General features: G+C 48.6%; 1 protein-coding gene and 1 non-coding gene across 11 annotated transcripts in view; both read right to left on the bottom strand.

Annotated features, from left to right (window-relative positions):
• FHAD1 (forkhead associated phosphopeptide binding domain 1) overlaps nucleotides 1-27763 on the bottom strand; it is a 144310-nt gene that overhangs the window by 35657 nt on the left and 80890 nt on the right. For all 10 annotated transcript variants that reach the window (XR_009500883.1, XM_059913837.1, XM_059913903.1 and 7 more), the window contains 7 exons: nucleotides 26325-26408; nucleotides 25434-25586; nucleotides 24359-24554; nucleotides 12862-12932; nucleotides 11086-11238; nucleotides 8115-8222; nucleotides 737-844 (listed from right to left, as the gene is read on the bottom strand). Coding sequence is in view for 9 of the 10 variants with exons in the window: in XM_059913837.1 (XP_059769820.1) it covers nucleotides 737-844; nucleotides 8115-8222; nucleotides 11086-11238; nucleotides 12862-12932; nucleotides 24359-24554; nucleotides 25434-25586; nucleotides 26325-26408 (873 nt within the window). In the remaining variant the exon portion in view is untranslated. The remainder of the gene's footprint in view (nucleotides 1-736; nucleotides 845-8114; nucleotides 8223-11085; nucleotides 11239-12861; nucleotides 12933-24358; nucleotides 24555-25433; nucleotides 25587-26324; nucleotides 26409-27763) is intronic.
• Nucleotides 16719-16825, bottom strand: LOC132355202 (U6 spliceosomal RNA). Its single transcript, XR_009499562.1, has one exon. It is a non-coding gene; the product is annotated as a U6 spliceosomal RNA (small nuclear RNA).

Below are 27763 nucleotides of genomic sequence, written 5' to 3'. Positions count from 1 at the left end.
TGTCAGGTTGTGTGTTTATCATGTGCCTTGACTTCTGAGATATCGGCTTGCGTGTGTGTGTGTGTGTGTGTGTGTGTATGTGTGTCTTGTACTGTTGGGACCCAGGAGGGGTGAATTCAGTCCTCCAGCTTAGAGGTGCCTAAGACCGGGTCCTGTGCAACAACTTCTGCTTCTACTGCATCTCCTACTCCCAGTAATAATCGTAAACGTGGTTTGATTATGAAGGTGATGATAGCGATGATGACAGATTCTGGTGGAGAAATAGCACCAAGGCGATCAGACATTCAGACATCTATATCCTGCCGCCCCCTCTGTGACCCCGGGCAGCTGAGCCCACACCAAGCTCAAGGATATAGAGAGGAGGGGTGATGATGAGAAGTCCTGGAGTCAGGTAGTCCTGGGTTCAGATTCTGCCCCTCCACTTCCTGGCTGTGAGATAATAATAATAATAATAACAACAACAACAACAATAATAAAACAGGCAGCATTCACTGAGTGCCAGGTGCTTGTCTCTGTGTATGTTAGCAATCAAGCCTCACAACTCCATGAGGTTGATCTATTGGATCATCTGTATTTCATAAGTGGGGACACCAAGGCACAGAGGTGGCAACTCCTGCCTAATGTCCCACAGCCAGGGGGTGGCAGAGGTAGGATCTGAGCCCAGACCGCCCGCCCCCAGAGCCTGGTGCTCAGCCATGCCGGCTCCTCCGTGTCTTTTCCTCTTTGAGACTCATACCTCCTTCTGCTTGGTTATGCGGTTCTCCAGATCTTGCACCTTTTTCTTTTCCTTCTCTATGGCCTCCTTCGCTTTGTGTTTCTCATAGGCGATGCTGCTCTCTGAAATCTGGAAGTCAACAACAAGCGGTTTGAGGGTGTGTGCACGAGAAAGGAAGGGAAGTGACACGGCAAGGGGAAGCCAGCATTAGTCATTGTTGACACCAGTGAGTCAGGGTTTGGGAGCGAGAGCTCAAGGGACAGGATGCTCGCTGGAGAGAGAGGTGAGAAGGGTGGCGTGCCCAGCACGGTGAGAACCCGCAAGTCACGTCTTGGTTAGCTGTGTCCCTAAAAGAGAGAGTTATTCATCTTTCAGGATTTCTGGGCTGGTGTTCAGGAAGTGACAGGCTGGTGAGTGTTCAGGTCAAGGCATTTGGCGCTGAGCCGCGAACTAAACTACTAAACGGACAGGTGATGGCACCAGTGTGGTCCCTTGTTGGGAAGTACCTGGCTTCTTGGGAGGTGGGGCAGGAGAGGCAAAGCGCAGGGGTGGGGGGGCGGGAGGGGGTGGGGGGAGACACCTCCTGTGCCAGCAGGCCTGATGCCTGTGGCTTCAAAGGACACTGGCGGTCTCTCTCCAGCCTACAAAGGCTTGGGTGCAGAAATTGAGGCCCAGGACAGGTTGGGACTGAGAACATGTACCCCACAGACACGGTGATGGGGAGGGGATTGGAGCCCAGCCTCACCTACACAAGCCCCAGGAGGGAAACAGCCAGAGTAGGGTCGAGAAACTCTATTTGCAGTTGTTGAAACTCTTGTAGATATGCCTCCCGTACAAATATAAAGTTCACAAGAATAACATTTTAATGAAATAAATAATTTATATATGCATAAACAAAAGACTGGAAAGCTATGTACCAACATATAAATAATGGCTATTTGGGGGGAATTGAGATTATGGTAATTTATATTTTCTTCTTTTCACTGGTGTGTATCTTCTAAATTTTCTTTAGTGAACGTGCATTATTGGGTAAAAAGAAAAACTACTGACATTGCTGTACTTTGCGGGTGGGTGGCCCTGGAGAAAAGACGATCTTCCCGACAGCCTTACTGTTCTAGCATTGCGTCCTGGGCCTCCATCCCCACTGCCCTGCTCTGCACACGGGCCTCCCCGCCCCACCTGGGCTCTGACTCTCCTCCCTGCATGGGCTTGGCATTTTCCCACTGCCAAGTCTGCCTAAGACTGTCCAGACCCCACCCTGCCAGTCTGCGTCCTGCCTGACGTAAGAGGCCACATGCCCCGTGGGAGGGCGCCCTCCCTTCTCTTATTCTGCGCCGCTTGGCAAATTACAAATGAAAATGATGATGATGATGATACTGCCCACTCTCTAAATTCTGCAACACGAGCGCCTGCACCGTGCGCTGAATGCGAGCCCCCAGGTGGCGTCTGCCCCCCATTTTGCAGGTAAGGACACGGAGGCTGTAAGTGAGGCGGTGAGAGGATGAGTAATGCGTCAAGGTCACACCGTCAGGAAGTGGTGGTGCCAGATCAGATGCCAGTGCCCTGCCCTAGCCATCCTGCTGGACCTTGCCTGAGCTGTCCTCCTGATTCAAACCCCACCCTACCTGGAGGCAGGAGACATGCTTGTGTATTCACACGTAGACTGGCACAGAGTCTGCCACCCTGCTCAGCAGGAGCCCACACTCTAAAACCCCACCCCTGGCCCACCTGTATAAGGGATGATCTGGGGACAGCTGTGACCACAGTTTGGGTTCTACCCCTTAACAAGGCTCGCTCTGTGTCGGAGCTCCCTCGCCCTGTGTGGACTCTGACCTCACTTCCCTGCAGGGGCTGGCACGGTCTCACTCCCAAGGTCTTTGCTTGACTGTCCAGCCCCCACATCCCACCATGCACTCCATCCTCCCCACCCGACCGGGACTCTGACCTCACCTGGGGAGGTGCTTCACAATGAATGCACGGACTCCTCGAAACAAACCTCTGTCACTACACCCACATTAGAGATGAGGGCACAGAGAGGGCAAGGGCCTTGCCCAGAGTCACACAGCATGTTAGGGCAGAGCTGGAATTGGGACCAGAATCGACACTTTTAGCCTACCCAGCTCTGCTGCTATGCCTCGCTTCGCCTCCTCTGTGTCTCCCTCCAGCTTTCTTCCTCTGACCCCTCATTTGGCTTCCATCTTGTTCCAGCTTGATTTCATTCTTCCTGTCCTGCCTCCGTCCCTCTGGCTAACTCAGGTCCCCCTCCTTTGCACTTGGGACCCCTGACCTAGTGGCATTCTCTTCCCACAGATGTTCCCGTGGTGTTCCCTCTGCCCTCCAGTTCTTACTCAAGGTCACCTCCTTGGAGAGGCCCTCCCCGCCGGCGGGCCCACGGGCTCTCTAACCCACCCTGGTTTTGTCTACCCCACAGCCTGTGGCTCTGGAGTCACCTGTGTTTGTTTACATGGTTGTCTGTCCTCCGCCCTAGAGTTGGGGGCATGGCCGTGGTCCGTCTAATGCTCTGCAGTATCCCTGACACCCAATAAGGTCTGGCACGTGGTAGGTACTCAGTAAATATTTGCAGATGGATGAATAAAACTGAATTAAACAATTCATTGAGTCACCAGCTTTGTTTCTGGAAGTTCCACGAGGGCCGGCACATGTCTGTGTGTGCCCCCTCTGTCCCTTGAGTCCGGCTCCTGGAGATGCCATCACAGGTCACTGAGGGCACGGCCACCTGGCCTCCTGGCTCCGGAGAGCCCTTCTTTGACTTTCAGGGCACGACTCGGGCGTTCATCCCTCCTCTTAGCCTTGGGGCCTGCCTTTCATGGCGGCTCCGGGCAGGTGAGGCTGGTAAGCCCAGTCCCCAGGCTGGTGGCAGTGGATGTCACTGGCTCGGCCTGGGCCTGGCACTTGGACACCCTTTCCCCCTCCCACATCCCCCTGCCCTTGAGGGTGTACTTCTCATCTGTTCCAGAAGGCACTGACCGCTGGCGCTTATTTGATGTGACCACCGTGTGAGCTGGGTGTGTACCGTCTATTCCATCTTACTCTGCAATGTTTGGGTCTCTGTCTGTCCATCGGCCCAGGGAGGGTCTACTTTGGAGTCTATGAAACTAGGAAGCTGGACCCAAGAGGGTGTTTTCCTACTGTGCCCACGCTGGGTGCATCATAAATACCTTTCGACGACGAGGAGGAGGATGCTGGCTGATGGACTGACCCAGACTCCAACCCAGGGGGTCTCCCCTGGAGTGCATCTCCCTTCCCTAGGTAGTTGGCCAGCAGTGCTTTTGGAGATGGCCCTCCGTGTGCGAGTGCAGTTCTAAGTACTTAATGTACACTAACTCATTTAATCCCACGAGGCAGGGACTGTATCCCTCCCCATGTTACAGATGAGGAAACTGATGCACAGGAGGTTAGGTGATCTGCCCTAGGGTCATACAGCTGGTGAGTCCCATGATGTGATGTCGGCCACTCTGAATGGAGGCACTGCTCCCCATCTGCCCGCTTTACCACCTGCTCTACATCAGGGCACTGAAACACAGCCTCACATCTGGTTCTGGAGCTCCTTCCAAAGGGCTTTTGGCTGCCACCGCCCAATTTCTCTCTCTCTGCTCCTCATACCTCCTTCTGCTGGGCTAAGTGGTTCTCCAGATCTCGCACTTTTCTCTTTTCTGTCTCTAAGGCTTCCTTTGCTTTTCTTTTCTCATGGGCAATGCTGCTCTCCAAAATCTGAAAATCAATGACCAGCCTTTTTGGTTGCCTGCACATTTAGGGGGAAAATTGCTAATAACGATGATACTAATTATAATGACAGTAGCTCAAACGTTGGGGGTTGGTCTTACGTGCCAGGGCCCAAAGCTTTCGTGCCGGGGCCCAAGGCCAGCGCTTCTCACCCACGTCACTCTCACGGCAACCTCATCAGAGAAGTTAGTGTCTGCAAATTTAACAGATGAAGAAACTAAAGAATGGAAAGTTGGTGAGGGTGCGGGGACCATGAAGTTTGTTAGTGGTGAGGCCAGGATTGAACCCCTCACGTTGCCTGTGGGTGGAGGCCCTGGCAGGGAGCAAGCGAGCAGAGGAGACCAAGCCTGTCTTATTTCAGAGTCTGAGCTCTTATCACTGTGCCAGGCAGCCTCTGTGATAAGAAGAAGAAGAATCTCATTAATAATGGAATTTCCCATTGTTGAAATAAATCTCTGAAAGACAATCAGGTTTCTGGAGGAGGGCAGTGTATTGAATTAATGAGCCATACGTAACAGTCTCTAGGAGGGGTGGGGGCAAAGCTCACAGGGGAAGCTCTGAGAGGATGCGAGGGCTGTGATTGGTATTTAGTGCCCACAGTCAGGGAATTTCATCTGGGAAGCAGCTTGCTGATAAGCCGTTCAGTTAAATGGTTTATGCAAATTGCAGAAGGCTAGAAGTTGCTGGTAAGGCCCCTGTTTCTAGTCACTGCAAGAAAGAAGGGGCACCTCATATTCATCATCATTATGTTAAAAAAAAAAAAAAAAAGAAAGAAGGGGCACCTCAACTCTCAAACGGGTTGTGTTTTAAACACCAGCTAGGCAGATGTCTGGAATTTGGAACACGGTTTCCATTATAGCTGGTGGTTAGGGTCCGAGATTAGCCTGCAAAAATATCTAATCCATAATATGGAGGAAATACTACACATTTTTATATATTTTGCAGTGAAAAGCAGTTTAAAAAACGCCAGCACTCAGCTGTTCCAATACCAGCCCTCAACGAAGCAGAAGAGCAGTAACATCATGGGAGCCTGGCGTCTCCCATGAGACGTGAGGGAGCCGAACGTCTGAGGAGGGTTTCGGGTTAAGACATTTTCCTGCTCCACTGCGCCTGATCTCACGTCTACACGCGGGACTTTGCTCCCGGCAGCTCCTCTGCAGCCGAGATGGGCGCTACGCACTACAGGGACGGCTGTCCTCGTAAGACTCACGCCCAGGTCCCGTCCCCCTGGGCCACTTTGCTCCCACGCTCCTGGGCAGGTCATGGGAATTAACCTTTAACGTTACCTCTGAACCCGCATTATGACCTAGTGATTCTGTCATCTTTAAAGATTCATCTGACAGGGACCTCCCTGGTTGCGCAGTGGTTAAGAATCTGCCTGCCAATGCAGGGGACACGGGTTCGAGCCCTGGTCCGGGAAGATCCCACATGCCGCGGAGCAACTAAGCCCGTGCGCCACAACTACTGAGCCTGCGCTCTAGAGCCCGCGAGCCACAACTACTGAGCCCGTGTACTGCAACTACTGAGGCCCACGTGCCTAGAGCCTGTGGTCCGCAACAAGAGAAGCCACCTCAGTGAGAAGCCCGTGCACCGCAACAAAGAGTAGCCCCCGCTCGCTGCAACTAGAGAGAAAAGCCCGTGTGCAACAACGAAGACCCAACGCAGCCAAAAAAAAAAAAAAAAAAAAAAAGATTCATCTGACAGTGTGGAGGAAGGTCTAATAGAAAGAAAAATCAAATGACTGTTTGAAGTTGATCAAAGTCTGTGTCTGGGATTTTAATCTCAGGTTCCCTGACAAGAAGCCACGGAGAGGTCCTGCCGGGAGAAGTGGGCTGGCGCTGTCCTGGGCCGGGGTGACCCGGCCACAGCTCCTGCCTGCCACGGGGCTGTCCACCACCAGGCTTTCCTTAAGTCTCCCTCCTGAAGTGCCCCGTGACCTCGAGATCGCTAAAATCGAGGGGCTTCCCCATCTTTGTTGGCCGCTGTGAACCCTTGTGGCACCCTCCTCCTCCTCGCCACCCCTGGAGAAATAACTCAGGACCGGGTACTGACACTGTTTACACAGGCCTGTAGAGCACAGCTGTGCCGGAGACCTGAGTGAGACCCAACACATAAACACTTTCCCTCTCTGGATCGGATCAAATGGCATGGGCTCTGCCCACCAGGCTCCTTATTTCTCGCTCACTGGTGGGTGGGCCAGGGTTTCACTCTGAGGAGTAGGGATGCAGTGGGGGATTGGTAGGAGGCAAGTGCCTAAACAGAAGTGGAAGTACAGTGATTGATAGTATTAATAGCTACCATTCTTTGAGTGACGATTCTGGGTCAAACACTTTAGTGTACATTATCTCTAATCTTCACAGCCATCCTTTAAAGAAGGTAGGTATTGAGCCAGTAAGTAGCCCAGCCAGGCTGCAAAGCCTGCACTCTTCACTCCTCTGCGCTGCCCCAGGACTGAAGCGCTAATGAAAACATTTTGTAAAAAAGACTCAGGGATCTGAGGGTGACCATGAGGTGAGTATGAGTGAACACTGTAATAGGGCTTTTCCAAAAGCCATTTTGGACACATCAATAGAAGTACAACATCTTCAACGAGGGAGAGAAGAGTCCTGCTCTAGGCCACTAAATGCTGGAGAACTGTGTCCAGTTTTGGCTACAAAGACTTTAGGAAGAAAACAGATGATGGGTTGCAAACTCAGATGCCTACAGCGGCTCGACAGTTACCCAAAGTGAAGTGGGTTGTGTGTAATACAATAGGGAATGGCGAGGACTGTGGCAAACTTCTGCTACTTGGTTCCACTCCGGCCCGTTTTTGCCAAGTGGAAAGGAGGGCCAGATTTCCCAACTTTTCAAGAGAGGATGGAAATCTGGATTTTTCAGTATATTTTATGAATTCAAGATAAAACACTCGAGGACCAAACATAACATGTCTGCAGGCCCTTTTCAGCCAGTGAGCTGCCCATCTGTGACTTCTGGAGCACAAAGCAGCTCAGAGGAGCGGAACAAGGCCATGCTCCAGGACTGTGAATGGCATTTGGGTCTGGAGAGGAGCAGGTGCCTCTATTTTCAAGCATCTATAAAAGGTTATTCTGTGGAAGAGAAAGTATTCAATAGACGGGTCTTGCAGGAGCCCGGGGGGCGGGTGGAGGACTTGAAACCCTTCTGGGAGAAAGTCTGAGTCAGTTCAACCTAAAGGAAGAATGTTCTGCCAGCCCAAGGCATCAACACTGGGCTGGGTTGCCCTGGGCTGCAGAGAATTCCTTGGTGGTGGAGCTGAAGGCTGGATGATTTTAGGATGTTGTTGGAGGATACACGCAGCCCTGAAGTCCCACGATTCTGTAATTCCTCCATTTTTGTGATTTGGGATACAATCTCTGCGCAGAAAATGCTCATGTCACCAATCCCAACTTGTTCCCTATCTAAGGCTGTAGTTTACGCTGTTTACAATTTTTCCAGCTAATTGTGAAGGCTACAGCTCTAGGGTTCTCTCCTAGAGTCCCCCTTGCTTCTTCCCAGACTAGCTGAGCCCTCCCAAGGACAAATCACTCTAGGAAACTCCGCCACGCGCTTCTCCCCATCATCTATGGTTCTAAACTTCTTCCATTTGGCCCTCAAGCCGGATTTGGGCTGGAGCCAACTATCTCCCCGAGCTGCGTACCTCCTTCTGGCGGGTTAAGCGATTCTCCAGCTCTTGGACTTTGCTCTGTTCTTCTTCTAATGCTTCCTTCGCTCTGCTTTTCTCCCGAGAAATGGTTTCATCCAAAGCCTGAAAGTCATGACTGTTGTTTAATAGACATGGTTACCATAGTAGGAATCTAGACTCTGTGCCAGACACTGCACGGATTAACTCTTTCACTTCTCACAACAACCCCACAGAAAACTGTGGGCAGTATACCTAGGGGCTAAGAGTACGGGGTCTGGAGTCGGCAGGCCCAAATTAGAGCCTCCTGTTGATCCTTCCTAGATAAATAGTCTTGGGCAAGTGAGAAGCTTTAGAAGCCTCAGTTTCCCTATCTGTACAATGGGGACAGTAATAGTGCTTCCTGCATTGGGTTGATGTGAGGAGGAGATGAGATGATGAACATGAAATACTTGTCACATGATAACTATTCACGAGTAAAGATCAATCATTTCTTCTGTCATTTCGACTTTGCAAAGGAGGAAACAGGCTTAGAGAGATTAAGGAATCTGTTCAGTTTATTAGTAAATCACATCAACAGGAGTTTGAACCCTGGTCCCTTTGACCCTAGAGCCAGGAGTTGGCAAGCTATGGCATCTGCGCCAAATCTGGCCCGCTGCCTGCTTTTTTGTAAATAAAGTTTTATTGGCATCCCTCCATGCTCATAGTGGGTTGCCTACGACCGCCTCTGCACTGCAACAACAGAGCTGAGAAGCCACAACAGAGACCATACGACCCGCAAAACTGAAAATAGATACTATCTGGCTCTTCATGGAAAATGTTTGCTGATCCCTGATTTAAACCATTAGTGTGTGCACAAATCAGAGGACTGCTGCTAACAGATCATAATAAAAAAAAGAACGTTAGCTCCGTAAGGGAACCTAGAATTTCTTACCATTGAAACAGAGTCCTCAGACAAGCTAGGACTCGTGACGAGTTTAATTAATGAATTCTGACAAACGTATTTTTAGAAAGGGTGGGGGTGATGGTGTCATGTGGTATGAGGGAGGGTCATTTAAAATCGGGGCACCTGGCACTCGAGTCTGGAACAGTACTTTCAGATGAGTCCCTGGGGTCAAGCTGATCAATGTGTGTGTCTGGGGAAGGATGACCCTCGACGGGACAACAGTGGACATGAACAGCGGCACTCTGTCTTGGTGGGTCCCTGGCATTGCGTCCCCCTCTGGATGGGCTGGTGTGAGCTCTGAGGTTTGTTGTGATTAAAGGGGGATTGATGTCAGCCCTTGAAACCCTGTTATCTGTTTGAATCGATGTTACAAATGGGCGTCTGGGAGGCCCAGGCCGGTGCCCAAGGTGATGTTGAACATGCTGGGGCTGCAATACCGTACATCCACAGTGGGAACAAGTCAAACCAAAGTTAAAACTAAAATAAGACATTTGGCAAGGGAGAAGTTAATCAGAGAGGAGGGAGGAAACAGGTGGAGAGTCTGGTGAAGATTTTGAAGATTCCTACGTTCTTTCTGGTTTTATTTCCCTCTCTGTGGAAATGCACTGGCTTTTTCTATGTCTAATTGCCCTTCTGGAGGGAGCTGCCTTGATTTAAGGCTGTTGTTAATAGTACCTTTATGTGGCTCACAGGTGATTTTGGTCAGGTGGTTCTTCCTTTTTAATCTTTTATTTCACAAAAGGCAGAAAGGCAGAGAAAGAGGCAAACAGGAGAAGAGGTAGCGGGGCATGAGCTAGAGGATGAAAGGAAACAGGCAGAGGTCTTTGGCTCTTGGACAGTTCTGGAGAGTGAGGGTGTGTGGCAGAGAAGGACGGTCCAAGCAGGAAGTCACCAAGCTTCCCTTGGTGAAGGTGGAGGAAACGGCAGGTCCAGTCCTTCTCAGGGGAAGAAAGGAGGTGCTGGGGGAGAGCTGGGGTCCAGCGGATCTGGTGCTGCTGTCTTGAGGTGGGTGGACGAGGGGCAGCACGCAGTGGCTCTCCACCATGGCGGCACATTGGAACCACCAGGGAGAGCTTACCAATCCCAGTGCCTGAGCCACACCTTCACCCCAGTTAGGTCAGAACCTGGGGGTGGGGTGGGGGGAGGGGTACAAGGCATTAGTATTTGTTAATCTCTTAGGTGACAAAAGTGCAGCCAAAGTCATGAGCCACTCATCTAGGATGATGGCGACCGAGGTAGTTAAATTCATGGCGGGTCCCTGAATATCAGAAAGGGCCAACTCAAGGACAAGGATGAGAATCAGCCCATTATCTGCAGTTTCCCGGCTTTCTCCTGAGATTCTGATTCAGTGGGTCTGGGGTGGGGCCCAAGAACCTGTATTTTTCACCAGCGTCCAGGTGATTCTTATCGGCCAACTTGGGGAAAACCTTCCTGTAAGACTTTGTGGCTGAAAATGTCGTCTGCAGAGCTGTGCCATCAGTACCAGCTGGGAGCTGGTCAGAAATGCAGACTCCCAGGCCCCTCCCAGACCTGCTGAGGCAGAATCTGCATTTTAACAACATCCCCATGTGATCTGTGGACACCTTTGGGTTGAGAGGCGCTGCTGTAAAGTATCCTCTAATTGGCCGGTTTCTGGAAAAGTAAGTAGCAGTTTTGGCTATGTGTTTCCCCTGATATGTAGGAAGAGAAAGCAGAAGACTGAAATACTATTGGTTGGTCTTGCACACACTTAGACACAAACCAGGACCTGCAGTAACGGCTGGGATTTGTATCAATAAAATCAGCTGCAGTATATAAACAAAGTACCATTTCTAGACATTTCAATAACCTTGCCTCTTCAAGTTGATCTTCAATTTGATCTCTGAGTTTTAGGACTCAAGCTTCATGTTAATTCCTCCTACCTCATTCACCCTCTTCAATTAATTTAGTTCCCAAAAAGGAGTTGCTGAGATATCTCCATCTAAGTACGTGCCCTCTGTTTCTCATAGGAAAGCCCATTTCATCAGTTTCCAGTAGTAAAGAGAAGGACGGGGACCACCTTACCGATTTCTCTTCCATTAGCCGCTTGACTCTGGCTTTCAGCTTCTCCTCTTGCTGTAGCCTTTCCTCGGTCAGCTTCTCCTTCTCTGCCAGATGCTGCCGTAACTTTTCTTGCAGCAAATACTGCTGAGTTTCCTGAGAACTGTTGATCTTGATCTGAAATGAGGGGAAGGGAAACTGCAGCTGATGGGGGACAGGACTAACGCAGGAGTCATTTCCACTACCTTTGGGGGCGGGACAAAGGTTCACGAAACTTTCCTCAAAACACAGAAAAATGATGCTTAGCTTAGTAGCTAGTAGGGAAGTAGTAGAGCATCGTGGTTAAGAGCTCAGACTCTAGATCTAGACAGAATCTCAGCTCTAGTTCTTTCTAGACACTTCTTCGTATAGAAAATGAGGTTAATACTAGTATCTACCTCTTAGAGTTGTAAGAATGAGATAATGATGGAAAGCTTTTAGCACAGTGTTTAGCACATAGTAGGTGCTCAGTAAATGGTAGTTAGACTTATTTGTTATTATTTGCTGAGTGTAAGAGTAAAAACAGTGAGCTAGGGCCAGAAGGCCTGAGCTTTTGTCTTGATTCTTCCACCAACTAGCTGTGTGACATTGAAACAGTCACCTAGCCTCTGAATGACATTGTCCATCTCTGTAAAATAAGGAGAATGGACTAGATCAGGGGTTGGCAAACTCCTGTCTGCAGGCCAAATATGGACCACTGCCCATTTTTATAAATAAAATTTTATTGGAGCAGAGCATGCCCGTCACGCCCATTCATTTACGTATGTCCATGGCTGCCTTTGCTCTACAACAGCTGGTCAGATAAGTGTGGCAGAGGCTGTATGTCCTGCAAAGCCTAAAATATTTACCATCTGGCCCTTTACAGAAGAAGTTTGCTGACCCCTGGACTAGATGGTCTTTGTGGTTGATCGTAATGGTGGTCCCAATATTTCACCCTTCCTCTATTCATATCTTTGGCTCTGTAACTTGCAGTGCCCACCCATATCCTGCCCCCCGACTCTGAACTCAGTCATGTGACTTTCTCTGGCCAATGGGATGTTGGCAGACATAACACAAGCAGAGGATTGAAAAGCACTCCATGATTGGGCCTGCATTCTCTTCCCGATTTCTGCTTCCTCTTCCCGATTTCCGCTTCCTCTGCTAGCGCCATGAGAACGTGCCCAGGCCAGCCTGCTGGAGGATCAGAGACACGTGGAACAGAGCACAGCTGCTCCAGCTGAGGCCAGCCTGTATCGACCGAGGTCCAGCCAACACCCAGACCAGTGAGCAAGCCCATCCAAGACCAGCGGACCCACCTAGCGGCTGGCCCCAGATGTGTGATCAGTAGACAATAACTGTGGACCACTGCTAAAAGTGTTATGGTTGTTTATTATACAGTATTAATACGGCAATAGCTACCAGAGAGATACAATCCCTAAGGATAATTTTGCCTCTAAAATGTTGACATTATGTAACTTTTGGTAATTCTGCTGCCTATACTGTGGCTAGCTGTACTTCTTCCACTGCATTTAATAAACAATTTTAAAGATCTGATGGCATTTACATTTTTCTGGTTTCTGACAGAGGAAAACAAGCCTCCTTGCCCTCCTGGGAGATCTCAGCCACCCTGTCTGAAGCATTTCGTGTGCAAATGGAGGTGTCATCTCACCTTTTGGAGGATGTGTGCTGACTAGCTAACAGAGGAGAAACAGAGTTCAAATGCTCAGGGCTAGGTGAATTCTAAGCAGGAGCTGAAATGAACTTTTGAAGTTCAAAGATTACCTGAAGTTCCTGGGTCCGGCTTGTAATTTTTTTATAATGTTCCAGAAGGTATTTCAGATACAAAGACAATCCTTAAAGAGAGAAGCAAGAAGAAGGTAAGTATCAATTCAATTCACTTCCTTTGCTTTCTGAATAATGTCTTCACAGAGCTTGCCGACAGGTGGGTGAGGGCAACGCCGCCCTCCCATCGAGGAAACGTGAGTTGCCATCCACCTTGTGTGTGTGTGTTTTAAAAAAATTTATTTATTTATTTATGGCTGTGTTGGGTCTTCGTTTCTGTGCGAGGGCTTTCTCTAGTTGCGGCAAGCAGGGGCCACTCTTCATCGCGGTGCGCGGGCCTCTCACTATCGCGGCCTCGCTTGTTGCAGAGCACAGGTTCCAGACGCGCAGGCTCGGTAATTGTGGCTCACGGGCCCAGTTGCTCCGCGGCATGTGGGATCTTCCCAGACCAGGGCTCGAACCCGTGTCCCCTGCATCTGCAGGCAGATTCTCAACCACTGCGCCACCAGGGAAGCCCCACCTTGTGTTTTTAAAATTGTTGATCAGCTTCGGTTGGGCTCGAATCCAAGCTTCTTTTTGTGGGTGGAAAATAAGAACCATCTGCAGAGCTCCTACCGACTAAGTGTCTGCTGTGTGCAGCACGGTGAGCTGAGCAGGGGGATGATATGAAGCCATTCAGCGTGAGAGACAAGCTCTAAGTGCCTGGTAGGAAACAGGCAGGGACTCCAGGTGGCGTGGAAATAATGGCTGAAGGAGTGCGGAAGCGTGAGGGTCCCAGAGGAGGCGCCATCATTCCCCTGGAGTGATCACTGCTTGGCTGAGGACCCACTGGGCGTGGGCACTGGAGGGTATGCAGAGTTGGAGGGGATGGCGTTTCAGAATGGAAGATGCGGTTGGGTGAATGATGCTTCCCCCCCAGAGATGTCTGGGTCCTAATCCTTAGAGCCGAGGAGCATTACCTAACAGGGCAGAAGGACCTTTGCAGATGTGACGAAGTTAAGGATCTTGAGATGGGGGTGCTTATCCTGGATTAGCTGGGGGGACCCAATACAGTCGCATGGGTTCTTACAAGAAGCAGACACAGGGAGTCTGCCTACGACAGACAGAGACGGTGATGTGACAGAAGCAGAGAGTTGAAGATGCTCCTCTGCCATGAGCCCAGGAAAGCGGGGAATAAAAGCTCTAGAGGCTGGAAAAGGCGAGGAAACGGATTCTTTCCTAGAGCCTCCAGAAGGAACCAGCCCCTTGCCTTTACCTTAGCGAAACTGATTTTGGACCTCTGGCTTCCAGAACTGTAAAAGAATAAATATGAGTTGTGTTAAGCCCCTAAGTTTGTGGTAATTTGTTAGAACAGCCATAGGAAACTAATATGGGGGGGGGGGGTGAAGGCAGGAGGCAGGATGAGAGGTGGGGAAATGCAGTGCATGTTCTGGAAGAGGGCGGAGCTTAATTGGGGTAGAGCAGATGATGGGGGAGGGGAGGAGTAGAGGGAAGAGTTGGGATGGAAAGCTGAGTTCAATTTGCGGCCAGCCTACAACAGTAGCCTAAAGAGTATAAACTTGACTTAAACATCACTGAACTGTCATGAGTGTGACCTGTGTGCCCGGCCCTCTGCTAAGCAATCAGCGCATCACCCCACTGTATTGTCCCACCATCACCTCCTTTTACACGTGAGGCCGTCGGGCTCTGAGACATGTGGCTGCTGGACGCCACACAGCTGGCAAATGGCTGAGCCAGGGCTTGGGCTCACAGTGGTGTGACGCCAGGGTCTGAGTCACTGCTATTTCAGCTTCTGATGGAGCAGTGAGTTGGCTTAATCAAGGGTGTTTTTTTTTTTCAGAAAAATAACCGGGATGTATTAGAGACGAAGGAGCCAGCAGCATTTCTCAACTGCAGCATTCTCGACCTGTTGGGCTGGACAGTCCTTGTTGTGGGAGCCGTCCTGGACACTGTAGGATGTTCAGCGGCATCCCTGGCCTCTACCTACTGGCCGCCAGGAGCATCCCCCACCCAAGCTGTAATTATCAAAGATGAGAGGGTTTCAAGAAAGCAAACCGAGAGGGTTGGGTAGGCCAGAGAGAACACGGCGGGGGGAGGAAGGTGGGGCTTCCGTGCAGGGGGGCCACGTCAGTTGCCAAAGAGGCAAAGACAAAGTAGGAAGTTGGTGGCCAGCACACAGGGTGTAACGCACTTCAAGGTCTTAGTGGGACAGGAGTACGAGCAGTAGAAAAGGAGCTAAAGAAGCAGTGGTCCCAATGAAGATGCACCAACTTGAAGCGCATGTTTGATGACAAAGGAGAAAGATGGAGTGAGAGGCTGGATACGCTGAAGAAGGAGGTCGTGATTCAGGAGCTTGTGCACAAAGTGGTCTGGGAGGGAGAGAGAAGGGGAGACTCAGGGAGGGAAGAGCTGCATGTGGAAAGAGAACGTAGTGAGGGAAGATAGAGGGAAAGGAGAAAAGATGGGTGCGGAGGGAGACAGGAGGGGAGCTCAACAGGCTCGAGCCTGGGCCCTTGACCTCTGACAATGCCACTTGCTGAGAATTTCCACCTTGGAAGAGTGAGAAAAATAATATTATAATAATAGCTATTCAGTATTAAGCACTTGCTGTGTGCCAGGCGCCATGCCAGGAGTTTAACACGTGATATTTTCTGATCATTACAAACAGCCCAGCAAGGAAATGCGTTTGCATTTATAGGTGAGACACAGACGCTCAGCAAGGTTAAGCTATGGAGCTGGTAAGCAGTGGGAGCAGAATTCAGACCTAGGTCTGTCATTCTCTTTTCAGAGAGACTAGAGGCTGGAGAGTGAAGGGCTGGGCTGGCTGATGTGAAGGGTGCGGGAGGAGAGGGGCGCTGGGAGGATCCCGAGATGGCAGAGATGGGTGATGCTGACTTGGGCTGTAGGAAAGAGGCATTTTCTTCTTTGGGAGAAGAAGCAATTCTTGATTATATTTCCGGTTACAAAAGTTACACATGCCTATTACACAAATCCAAACAGGGCAGAAACCCATAAAGTGGAAAGTGTCGCCCTGCTGTATCCTCAGTGGCCGGCACACAGTAGGCCTGCAATAAATAGTTGTTGAACGACTGAAAGTCAAGGCTCACGCAGTCTCATCATGCTGGGATAATACTCTCAACACTTTTATGTCTTTTTCTCCAGATTTCTCCTGTGGTTGGATATTGGCATTTAAAAAAAAAAAAAGGGGGGGGAGAACACTGTGCATATTGTATTACAACTTGCTTTTCTTTTTTTTTCACATAAAAATACTGCGTATCTTGGATATCTGAGACAGAGCGATTTTCTGTGTATGCAGGGAAGCCTTTTATTTGCAACAAAGTCTTGCAGAAATAGACACAATCAACTGAGCTTGCAAAGAAAAATGTAAAAAGTCCTTTCTTTCCCTTATCAAAAGAAGCTGAGAAACCAGGCAGGAGGAGAGGGGAGCTAACTTTTAAGGTCCTCCTTAGATGTTTCCTATCTTCCAGTGGGACCACACAGTAATCCTTCACCAATCAGATTTCTTTTCTTTTTAGGTCACAGCTTTTTTATTTTTTAATTGAGATATAGTCGATGTACAATATTATATGTTTCAGGTGTACAACATAGTGATTCACAATTTTTAAAGGTTATATTCCATTTATAGTTATTATAAAATATTGGCTATATTCCCTGTGCTGTAAAATATATCATTGTAGGTTATTTATTTTATACATGGTAGTTTGTACCTCTTTTTTTTTTAATTGGAGTATAGTTGCTTTACGATGTTGTGTTAGTTTCTACTGTACAGCAAAGTGAATAAGCTGTATGTATACATATATCCCCTCTTTCTTGAATTTCCTTCCCATTCAGGTCACAAAAATATGGAACGCTTCATGAATTTGCGTGTCATCCTTGCACGGGGGCCATGTTAATCTTCTCTGTATTGTTCCAATTTTAGTATATGTGCTGCCGAAGTGAGCACAGTAGTTTGTTCCTCTTATTTCCCTACCTCTAACTTGTCCCTCCCCCTTTCCCGCTCCCCACTGGTAACCACTAGTTTGTTCTCTATATCTGTGAGTCTATTTCTTTTTTGTTATATTCACTAGTGTTATTTTTTAGAATCCACATAAAAGTGATATCATACAGTATTTGTCTTTCTCTGTCTGACTTATTTCACTAAGCATAGTACCCTCCAAGTCCATCCATGTTGTTGCAAATGGCAAAATTTCATTCTTTTTTATGGCTGAGTAGTATTCCATTGCATAGAGATATATATAGATATATCTATATCACATCTATTTTTTGGGGGGGCCACGCTGTGCAGCTTGTGGGTTCTTAGTTCCCCAACCAGGGACTGAACCTGGGCCATAGCAGTGAAAGTGTCGACTCCTATCCACTGGACCGCCAGGGAATTCCCTACTGCATCTTCTTTATCCACTCATCTGTTGATGGGCACTTAGGTTGCTTTCATATCTTGGCTATCATAAATAATGCTGCTATGAGCATTGGGGTGCATGTATCTTTTTGAATTAGTGTTTTTCATTTTGGGGGAATAAATACCCAGGAGTGGAATTGCTGGATCATACGGTAGTTCTATTTTTAGTGTTTTGAGAAAGCTTCAAACTGTTTTCCATAGTGGCCACACCAATTTACATTCCCACCAACAGTGTAAAAGGGTTCCTTTTTCTCCATATCCTCGCCAACACTTGTTATTTGTGTTCTTTTTGGTGATGGCCATTCTGACAGGTGTTAGGTGATAGCTTAACCAATCAGATCTTTAGTAGTGACCCCAATCTCCTGGGCTGCTCATGACATGATCCAACAATACTTACTCAACCTGGATTTCCCTGAGGGATTTATTCCAGGATTTTACAGACCTAGCTCGTTAGGTGCGTTTTATCCCTTAGGACAATATTTTAAAAGGCAGGTAGTATGGTGGTTCAGAGCAGGGGCTTTGAGGTCAGAGGGACCTGGATGGAGTCCCAGCTTTGAAATGCAGCCCATTGTCAAGAGCTGAGGAAGAAGGCCTGGGAAGAGAACTGAGTGCTCACGGCTAAGAAAATCTGACTAGCTGTCAAATAGAGATGCGGCAGGGGTCACAGGTAAAGGCACCTCGGCGTGAGTAAATCAAGCTGCCCTGCCTGTGCGCATACCCATCTGCCTGCCATCCACATTTAGTTCACATTAAATCAACAAGTATTCAAGGCTAATGCGGATGGCAGCTACCGTTTACTAAGGCTTATGTGTGACCCCATGATTTGGGTACCACATCGTTTAATCCTCACAACTAGCTGGTGAGATCTTAACCCCATTTTAAAACCAAGTAAACAGAGGCACACAGAAGTCGAGACTTGCTCACACAATGAGTAAGCGCACACTTGAGAGTTAAACCTTAGCAGCTGGTCTCCAAAGCCTGAACTCAGAATTATTCGCTCTAATGCAAATGGGGCTTTGCTGGGGCAAGGCCCGCGGTGTGCATCAGACGCCCTTCACTCCAGGGAATGAAACTCTCAGGTTTGTCTCTGTTCAAGTTAATGACAGAACCTGTCCTCTAGGAATTGGGCATGTACCTGGTACCTCTCTGGATCTTCGGAGGGCCTGTGGGGTCACAGAAAAAAACACAAGTGCTAGGATCACAACGACCTCAGTTTGAGTCCTGACCCTACCATGTACCAGCTGTGTGACTTGGAGCAAGTTTCTTAATGTTATTGATACTCAGTTTCCTTACCTGCAAAATAAAGACAACAATAGTACCTGGCTCATTGGGTTGTTGGAAGATGAAAGTACACAGTACATGTAAAACAACTAACACAGTGACAAGTACCCAGGAGGAGTTAAATAAACCGTGGTTCCTACCCTCCTCCTAGGAGCTGTGAACACAGAAGGCTCTTAGGACTGTTTGTGGATGGTGATGAATGACTGGGGATCCCCTGCTGGCCTCCGTAATGGGAAGTACCTTGAATCACTTATCATGGTGGACTAACTCATAAAAAGTTTTTGAGCCAGTTTCTTCATTTCTAAAATGAGGATAATGTTACCTGCCTTATAGAGGTGTTGTGATGATGAACCGAGGTTATGTATGGAAAATACTTAGAACACCATCTAGAATATAAGTGCTCAATGATGAATGATGGCCACCATTGTCACCATCACCATCCTCGTCACCATCACCATCTAATCATTATTCTCACCACCATGACCATCACAATCATCATCACCATCATCATCACCATCCTCACAATCATCATCATCATACCATCACCATCACCATCCTTGTGTAGATGCCTCTAGGAAGTAGGTACAGCAGGACCTCATACAGAGAATATAGGGAATACTCTAGCTCATCCCACTCTTTTAGTCTTCTGGGGCTTTGCCATAACATTGCTAGTTCTGGAAGATAAAATGCCTTTTACCATCAACTTCCTCTCCTAATGAATGAATAAAGAATGGGCCGTACTCACTAACTTCTCTATTGCCCTCCATCCTTCTTCTTGACTTCTTAGAACCAAGTAGTTGTAATCACAGAACACAGTCTGTGTTTCCCCAACAGGTGTTCTGTAGAACATTCTCCAAGAGTTGTTAGCTGGGGGTAAGGGCAGCAAGAAAGGAGAAACGTATTTTGGGAACATCGCATTCTTTATCCCATCCTTGTGGATCCATAGTGCGTATCAGTGCAGGAGGGATTCTGCAGAGACCTGTTTGATGTTACTTCAGTCTCCTGACTCTGTGAAGTCTGGAGAAAAAGACGGTGGGCCTGAGAAATGCTGCCTGAAAAGAGTCTTTCTCAGGCTTTCTGGTCTGGCTGGCCTGATGGCTTAACTTGGCAACCCATGTTTCTTTACGGTAACATATGACTAGATTTAGAGACAGAGGCTTCAGTGACTCCTGGGACTGGGGAGGGTACAGTGCACACATTGTTTGGCCCCGCTATTACTAGGATAGAGATAATGGTCTTTCCTTGTTTTAGTTCTGATTTCGAAGAACAGCTAGAACTGTGGGCCACGTCTCTGCTGGTTTCATGCACACTCAGACTCTGCCATGATTACAACAACAGTAATACTGGGGTTGGGGAGGCGCTGGGTTGCTGGGAGAAATCCAGCCCCCCTCTTCTCTATGCTATCTGTGAGGGGCAGGCACTTACAGAAAAGTTAATCTTGATTTTGCCTTTCTTTTTAAAAACGTTTAAAAGAAATTCACACCACCTTCTGGATTGCCTTAGAGATATCCTGGCTGGGGTTGTTTAATCACCGGAGTTGAAAATCACTCCTCTATTCTCATTCATTATTGTAAGAATGTCAAATGCGTGCAGCCTCTCTGGAGGGCGATTTGGCAAGAAGGATCAACAATAAATGTTGGAGTTTCCCAGGTGTGGCCCTGGGCTCTCCCGTCTCATCCAATACTTTCTTCCTCGTGATACCGTTCACATGTATGGCTTTAATCAGCATCCATCCATCCACCCGTCCATCCATCCCATCTGACTAAGCGCCCGCCATGTGGCACCTGTTCTTCTGCGTTCCGGGGCCACATGACTGATATAGTTGGATATCCAGGTGACAGCTGTGTCCTTGGCACCCCACTTTGGATGTCTACAGGCACCTCACACTCATCTTCCCCCTCAAACCTGGTCCTCCTGCGGCATTCCTTACTCTGGATTTTAGTGAAGGAACCACATCTGTACTTTTAACACAAGCCAGAAACCTGGAGATCTGTAGGCCCCTTTCTCTCCGTCACTTCCCTTCTAGCCATATCTAACTCCATCACTGAGGCCTGTTGATTCATCTCTTAAATGCCCCTGGAATCTTCTCTCTTGCTCCGTCCCCTCCATTGCCACAGTGAGGGCCACCATCGTGTCTTGTGACAGCCTCCTAACTGCTCTCCCGGGGTTCTGTGCTGGCCACCTTCCTGTATGTTTTCCACTCGTGGCCAAGATGACTGTCTCCAAACGCAAACCTGTTCCATCAGTTCCTTACTTAAAACCTTTCACGGGCTTCTCTCTGCTCTCAGGTGAAAGCAGAGCTTCTTACCAGGGCCCTGCAAGCCCCTGGCCCCACCATGATACAGCCCCTGCGGACCTCCTTCACCAGTCCCCGACCTCCGCCTCCACTTCTTTTAGCCCCTTGAGTTCTCCATGCTTCCTGCGATCCCATCACGCTGCTCCCTCCACCCAGAATGCCCTCCCCTCCCCTCTTTGGCAAATAACTCCTATGCATCCTGCAGGTGCCCTGCCGTCCCTGACCGGGTCAGAGCCCTGCACTTCTCCTTCAAAGCAACTGTCACGATTAAAGTTTTACATGTGAGTGACTTTTCAGTTAATGCCGCACCCTATTCCTCCCTGAGACCGTAAGATCTACAAGCGCAGGGATAGTGCCTGTTATCTCCCCAATATTTTATTATGAAAGATTTCAAATGTACAGTGAAGAGGGAGGAATTTTACAGCCAACATCCATATACCCCATGACCTGGATTCTACCTGTTTCTGACCCCATTATATCTCCACCCTGCACTGTGCCTGGTATCTAGGAGGCCTGCGATAAATCTTTGTTGAATGAAAGTGGTTCATATCCTTCCACATCTAGGATGATAAAGATAAGATGAATAGGTATGTGTGAATAATATTTATGTCAGCATCATCTATTAAGTGTGAAAAACTGGAAACAACTTAAATGCCCGTGATAGAGGACTGGCTAAATAAATTATGGTACATCCTACGGAATGGGATTCCTTGCCATCAGTGACAGCGATGATGTAGATCTGTGTGTATTGACATGGAAGGGTGTTCCTGATGTACTGTTAGGAACGAAACTAAAGGAAATTGGGTATAATATGACATTATTCTTTTGTAAAGTTAAAAAATCAATAAATGTATATAGGTAGTGCCTATTTTATGCCAGGTACTATTCTAAGTACTTTACATACATCAATGCATTTTAATCCTCACAACAAGCCTAAGGGGTGGGTATTCCCTATTATCCCCATTTTACAGGTAAAGAAACAGGCACAGAGAGGGGGAGTAACTTGCCTAGAATCACACAGCTCTTTCCACGGGAAAATGCCTTGGAAGTTACACACAAAATATGATAGTAGTGACAATACCAAATGCTAGCGAGGATGTGAAGCCACAGGAACTCTCATTCATTGTTGGTGGGAACGCAAAACAGCCACTTTGGAAAAGAGTTTTGTGGTTTTCTTAAAAACCAAACGTACTCTAGGGACTTCCCTGGTGGCGCAATGGTTAAGAATCCGCCTGCCAATGCAAGGGACACGGGTTCAAGCCCTGGTCCGGGAAGCTGCCACATGCCAAGGAGCAGCTGGGCCCGTGCGCCACAACTACTGAGCCTGCGCTCTAGAGCCCGTGAGCCACAACTACTGAGCCCGTGTGCTACAACTACTGAAGCCTGCACGCCTAGAGCCCATGCAATGCAACAAGAGAAGCCACTGCAATGAGAAGCCCGTGCACCGCAACGAAGAGTAGCCCCTGCTCACCGCAACTAGAGAAAGCCCGCGCACAGGAACGAAGACCCAACACAGCCAAAAATAAATAAAATAAAATAAAATAAATAAATTAAAAAAAAAAACTAAATGTACTCTAACCACACGATTCAGCAACCGCGCCCTTGGTATTTACTCAAAGGAGTTGAAAACATGTCCACACAAAACCCTGCACATGGACGTTTATGGCAGCTTTATTCATAACTGCCGAAACTTGGAAGCCACCAGGATGTCCTTCAGTAGGTGAATGGACAATGGAATATTATTTGGCACTTAAAAAAAAAAGAGCTATCAAGCCATGAAAAGACTTGGAGGAAACGAAAATGCATATTACTAAATAAAAGAAACTAATCTGAAAAGTTGTATGATTCCAACTATATGATATCCTGGAAAAGGCAAAAACTATGGCGATGGTAAAAAGATCTGTGGTTGCCAGGGGCTGTGGGGGGGCCGGGAGGGAGCACACAGGATTTTCAGGGCAGTGAAACTATTCTTTTATTTTTTTTTGGATAAGGTTCTTTTATTTGGAATAAAAATGTCCAGTTTTGAAAAGAAAAGAAGTTTTCTAAAAAACATAAGTCCTCAAACCACAAGTTTCCCCATGACGAGCTGAATTCCTGAACACCGCAGAGGGGATTACTGGAGATGCTGATTACTTAAGACACTAATAGGAAGGCACTGAAGAGCAGCAGGGCCAGGCTTCAATCACACAAACGTGTGCTGCCATGGAGGAATTGCATAGGCTGGCTTTGAAGTTGGCTTCTCCTTTGCTTCTTGTATTTTGTTAAACTTGTAGCTTTACTTTCCTCAATTTCTAGAATATCAGTTTCTAGATATTCTGGTTTATGGACTATCGTCATTTTGCTTTATTACCACGTCCCTGATCTGTAACCTCACCCACCCCATTTCCCCTCTATGGACTCCACCGTGGCTTTTAATGAATTCTCTGTACTTTCTGTTACTATGTAGTTATAGAGTGATCTGAGAAGTGAAACTCATAAATCGAGTTGACCTAATACCAGGGCTTTGTGCACAGAATCACACCAATCTGCTCAGAGATGGCCTGATCTGAACCGCATCACCCACCGTGCTCCCTGGCTTCTGCTTATGGCAGTAGATTTGGAATCAAAGGCACCTTCAGGATTGGACCATCTTCCCGGTGGAGCATCGTGATTTACAGGGCCTCTGGGTCCTCTCCGGGGTTGGCCTCATTATTGGTGGACCTGCTGGTTCCAGGACTTAATGAGGCTCAGGTTCTTGATGTCTCATCGCAGAAAGAATCCAGTGAGAGACAAAGTGATGGGTAAGAAGTGGATTTATTTAGAGAGACACACACTCCACAGACAGAGTGTGGGCCATCTTAGAAGGCGAGAAAGGCCAGGGCAGTGAAATGATTCTGTATGATATTATAATGGTGGATACATGTCATCACACATTTGTCCAAGCCCAAACCCATAGAATGTACAACACCAAGAGTGAACCCTACACAGCATTGTAAATCAACTACACTCCAATAAAATTAAAATTAAAAAAAAAGAGTGAACCCTAATGTAAACCATGGACTTTGGGTGATTATGATGTGTCAATGTAGGTTCATCAGTTCTGACAACTGTACCTCTCTGGTGCTGATGTTGATAATGGGGGAGGCTGTGTATGAGTGGGGACAGGGGGTACCTGGGAAATCTCTGTATCATCCTCTCAATTTTGCCATGAACATAAAACTGCTCTAAAAAAAGTCTCTACTATATATATGTATATATATGGTTACTTCTGAGAGAGAAGATTTAGCATAATTTTGATTTTTCCTTTTGCCTCTGTCACGTCTCATTTTTCTCCAGTAATCACGTCTCACTTGTGTACTTTTTTCCAGGAACATTGCTTCTCAAGTGGTGAAGCAAAGTGAAGTCTGGAGAAGGGAACACTTGGCCACATACCTAAGAAGCCTCCCTCAACAGATGTCCCATCGTGATCAGATTCAACGCAATATTTCAGTCATGCAACTATGTGAGAAAAGAGTTGCAATCACCTTTGTCGGAGCTGGGGAACTGGATCCCCACCTCGTGGAGGAGATGCTCCGTTTCCTCCAGCCAGGACAGTGACAGGTGCAAGATGTCCAGCGCCACCTTCTGGAGCCCTGAGACAGGTGGGCTCACCTGCAGGTGCTGCAGGAGGTCGACCTCCTTCTTCAGGTCATTGCTACAGCAAGACATTTTCATGCAAGCCTGGAAAGAGATGAGGTCGTGAGGAGCCCGGGCACCATCGCCAGAAATAGCACCTGACGGTTGTGACCCGCCAAGAGCAGTGTTCCTGACGTGGCCGTGAAGCAGGCAGCGCCGTATGTTGGCCGCCCTGTGACGGCCCAGTTCTACTTGCCTTTTTTGGGGGGGGCGGGGCGGGGCGGAAGGAGGCAGCTTTTATTTCACGTGCACTTTAATTTGGACTCTGGATGGTCAAAGAGACCCTGTGTTTAGGTATAGGCAATTCCAAAGTCAAATTGCCAAGGACGGTTTGGCTGAAACGAGAACCAAATTTGGCTACAGAATTCCTGCTGAGATCAACACACAAGCTGGTCAGAAAGTGCGGTTTCCTGATTTGAAAGAGTGCTGACAAGCCAACATTTGCACAGACTCCCCAAATAGTAGCTGCGTATTTCCAGAGAAAGCAGAAGCAGCTGCCTGATGTGATAAGCTGGATCCCTGCGTGGGGGCCATGAAGGGGGGGCTCTGCCAGACCCTGTGGTCCTGTCTCCTCCAAAGTCAAAGGCAACAAGGGTAAGAGCAGCCTTCCACTGCTGGGACAGAAAAGAAAAATGCAAATAAAGAGAAGATTGTTTCTTTGGTTTCTCTGGAAATAACACGGGGCTGGTTTTCTCCCCGGGGTCTGGGGCCTCCCAAAGGCAGTACTCGGATTGTGTCGGGCAGCTTCTCCTTGGCCACACCAAGTTCACCTGGGAGGCATTTCTGGAGGTCCTTTGTTTTCTGATCTCAAACAGATTTCTCCAACAAGAGAAAAGGTGCACTAAAGCAGAGCTGGACAATTTCCTGAACCAGGAGCACAAAAATGAGACACAGGGGACATTTGAGAAATGGAGAAGGGGGCACCTGGCAACTGTCTAAGGACGTCTTCAGCTTCTTGATGTTCTCTGTGACTTCCTCCTGTTTGGAGCTGCTGAGCTGGGGCTCCTTCTGCAGGGTCCACTTTTTCTGCTGAAAGTTGATGTTGTCCTCTGTGACCTTGGTGATCTTCTCTATTAACTGGTGAGAAAAAGAAAAAAAAAAAAAGATTTAAAATGCAGGGTGGCTCTGGGGGCAGGGGACCTGGGGGGCTTCAGCTTAAGCTCGGAGGAGGGAGGTCCTGGTGTGTTTTGGTGATGGCTCTGGAGGGCGGATGTCGGCTCTGACACCAGGGCATGTTTCCCAGGATCATAGATGGTTTTTAAGAGCCAAAGGCCTGTCATGTGGCCACGAGTGTGTTCTAGATTCTTCTGCATTCTGGGATTGATTCGTCACGCTGAGCCTGATGCTGTGGGCCCCTAAAAAGCAGGTTCTCCAAGAGAAGCCCGTGCTGTGATTTTTTGACCCGCGTGCTGACACCCAGGGTTGGAGAGGATAAACGGAAGAATAATAAGGCAATCGTTACAGCCAGAGGCCCATCCTCACTGCCATCTGCCTCTTCAGAAGGAACGAGCGAGCGAGGACGCACCGTCTATGCTGAGGCCGCCCCTTTCCTCGCGGGGCTAACGGAGGTTAACCGTGCAGGTCTGGCGACCAGACACAGTCCTGGGTGGTTTAATTTGATTTTCACAGAAACACTGCAAGGGAGTTTAACTGGCTTTTACTTTAAAAGCCAGGAAATCCCAGAAAATCAAAACAAATCTTTATGGTGTAGCAACAGTGTGAAAAATATGTGCCACCAACAAAAAACAGAAACATATGCTCCCAGTGTCTGGAGTGCCGGGTCCCTGAAGGAGAAAGCGGGGAAGAGAGACGAACCTGCTGATCGGAGACGGGTTTGTCCTGGAACAGCTTCGCGCGTCCGTAGGTGGCCTTGATGACCTGACTTCTGAAAAGCTCCAGCTGCAGCACAAAGAAAGGGAAGGGGATGAGGTGAGTGGTGCAGCTGCAGCTGCAAGGCTGGGGGAGGCGCCTCCATCGCTGGGTCTGGGAGAAATCGGTGAGAAGGCTCTGCACGCCTTTAGTGGTCATTATGGGTAATTAACACCTTCACCTCTCACCAGAAGGGGCAGTGCCCACACAAGAGAGGGGGACAGCAGGTTTTAACGACTTTTCAGGTGTGCCCGCCTAACCTAGCCGACACACGTGGTCAGCACACACACGTCTCGGGCTCTCGGAAGAGCCACTTGCTGCCAATTATCCAGTGGGAAGTCCAGGGCCAGGAGCACTCTTCCGTAATTGCTACGTTGGCACCAGGCTGTGAGATAAATATTGAGGCTGTCAGCCCGAGTAACTCGTGTAATCAGCAAGGGCGCCTGGGGAGAGAAGGAGGAGCTGCCTGCTGCCATTTTGTGCCTTAGACCTTGTGTCCTGAAGACGACGTCTCCTGTATTCCTCTCCAGGTCCCCGGAGCCTGGTGCAGTGCCTGGCACACAGCAGGCACTCAATAAATGTTCATCGAATGCTTATAACAGAAACATCTGTCAAGTCAGATGTTCGAAGTCCTCTACTTCAGTTCAGCCAGTTTTTATTGAGTGCCTCCCTGGTGCTGGTGTCTTCATGTTACGGATGATGAAACAACGCTGTTAAATTAAATCAGGGCTTCTAGAATGACGAGTTCAAGATGCCCCAGGCTCATGAGACCTGAACGGCAAAGAAGCCCAAGTTTCTCTGGAAATTTACCAACATGATGGCCCTTGGCCTGGGTTTTTGGCTCACTGGCAAAATGTGGTCATGAAAGGCTCTAAAACAGAGCCCTGAAGGACCATAAGGGCCACTGAATCAATGAGAACGTCAACAGATCCCAAGACACAGGAGTCTGCTGCATACCAGGGAGCTCTGGGAAGCCAAGCAGAGGAATTGTGACTCTCCTAAGGACACCTCTGCGGTCATCCTGCCGGAAGCCAACCGGGTGATTGGAGGGACTCTGGGTCGTCTGCTGGTTTCATGGCTAAGGGAGGGTCCTAGCTCACCCAAGGAAAAGGTTATGTAGAGAGGGCCCTGTGGGCGATGGCCCGCATGACCACCAGAGGCGCCCTACGGGACTGCTTGGCGGGGGATGGGGGTAGGGAGGGACAGGTCCTGCTGGACGATGGGCTGAGTCCCGTGGTCACTGGCCTGGGGAAGGGCAGGACCGCAGGCCGGGAGCGGGCTGTGGAGACAAGGGGGGTGAAGCAGGAAGGCCCAGGCAGCGCAGAGAAGCCTCGTTCGTCCTTTCTCTCTCGAGTCTAGACCTGGAGGAATCTCAGTGTCTCTGA

Source organism: Balaenoptera ricei, chromosome 1 (assembly GCF_028023285.1).
Source record: "Balaenoptera ricei isolate mBalRic1 chromosome 1, mBalRic1.hap2, whole genome shotgun sequence".
NCBI lineage: Eukaryota > Metazoa > Chordata > Mammalia > Artiodactyla > Balaenopteridae > Balaenoptera > Balaenoptera ricei.
This window is presented reverse-complemented; position numbering and strand designations above follow the sequence as displayed.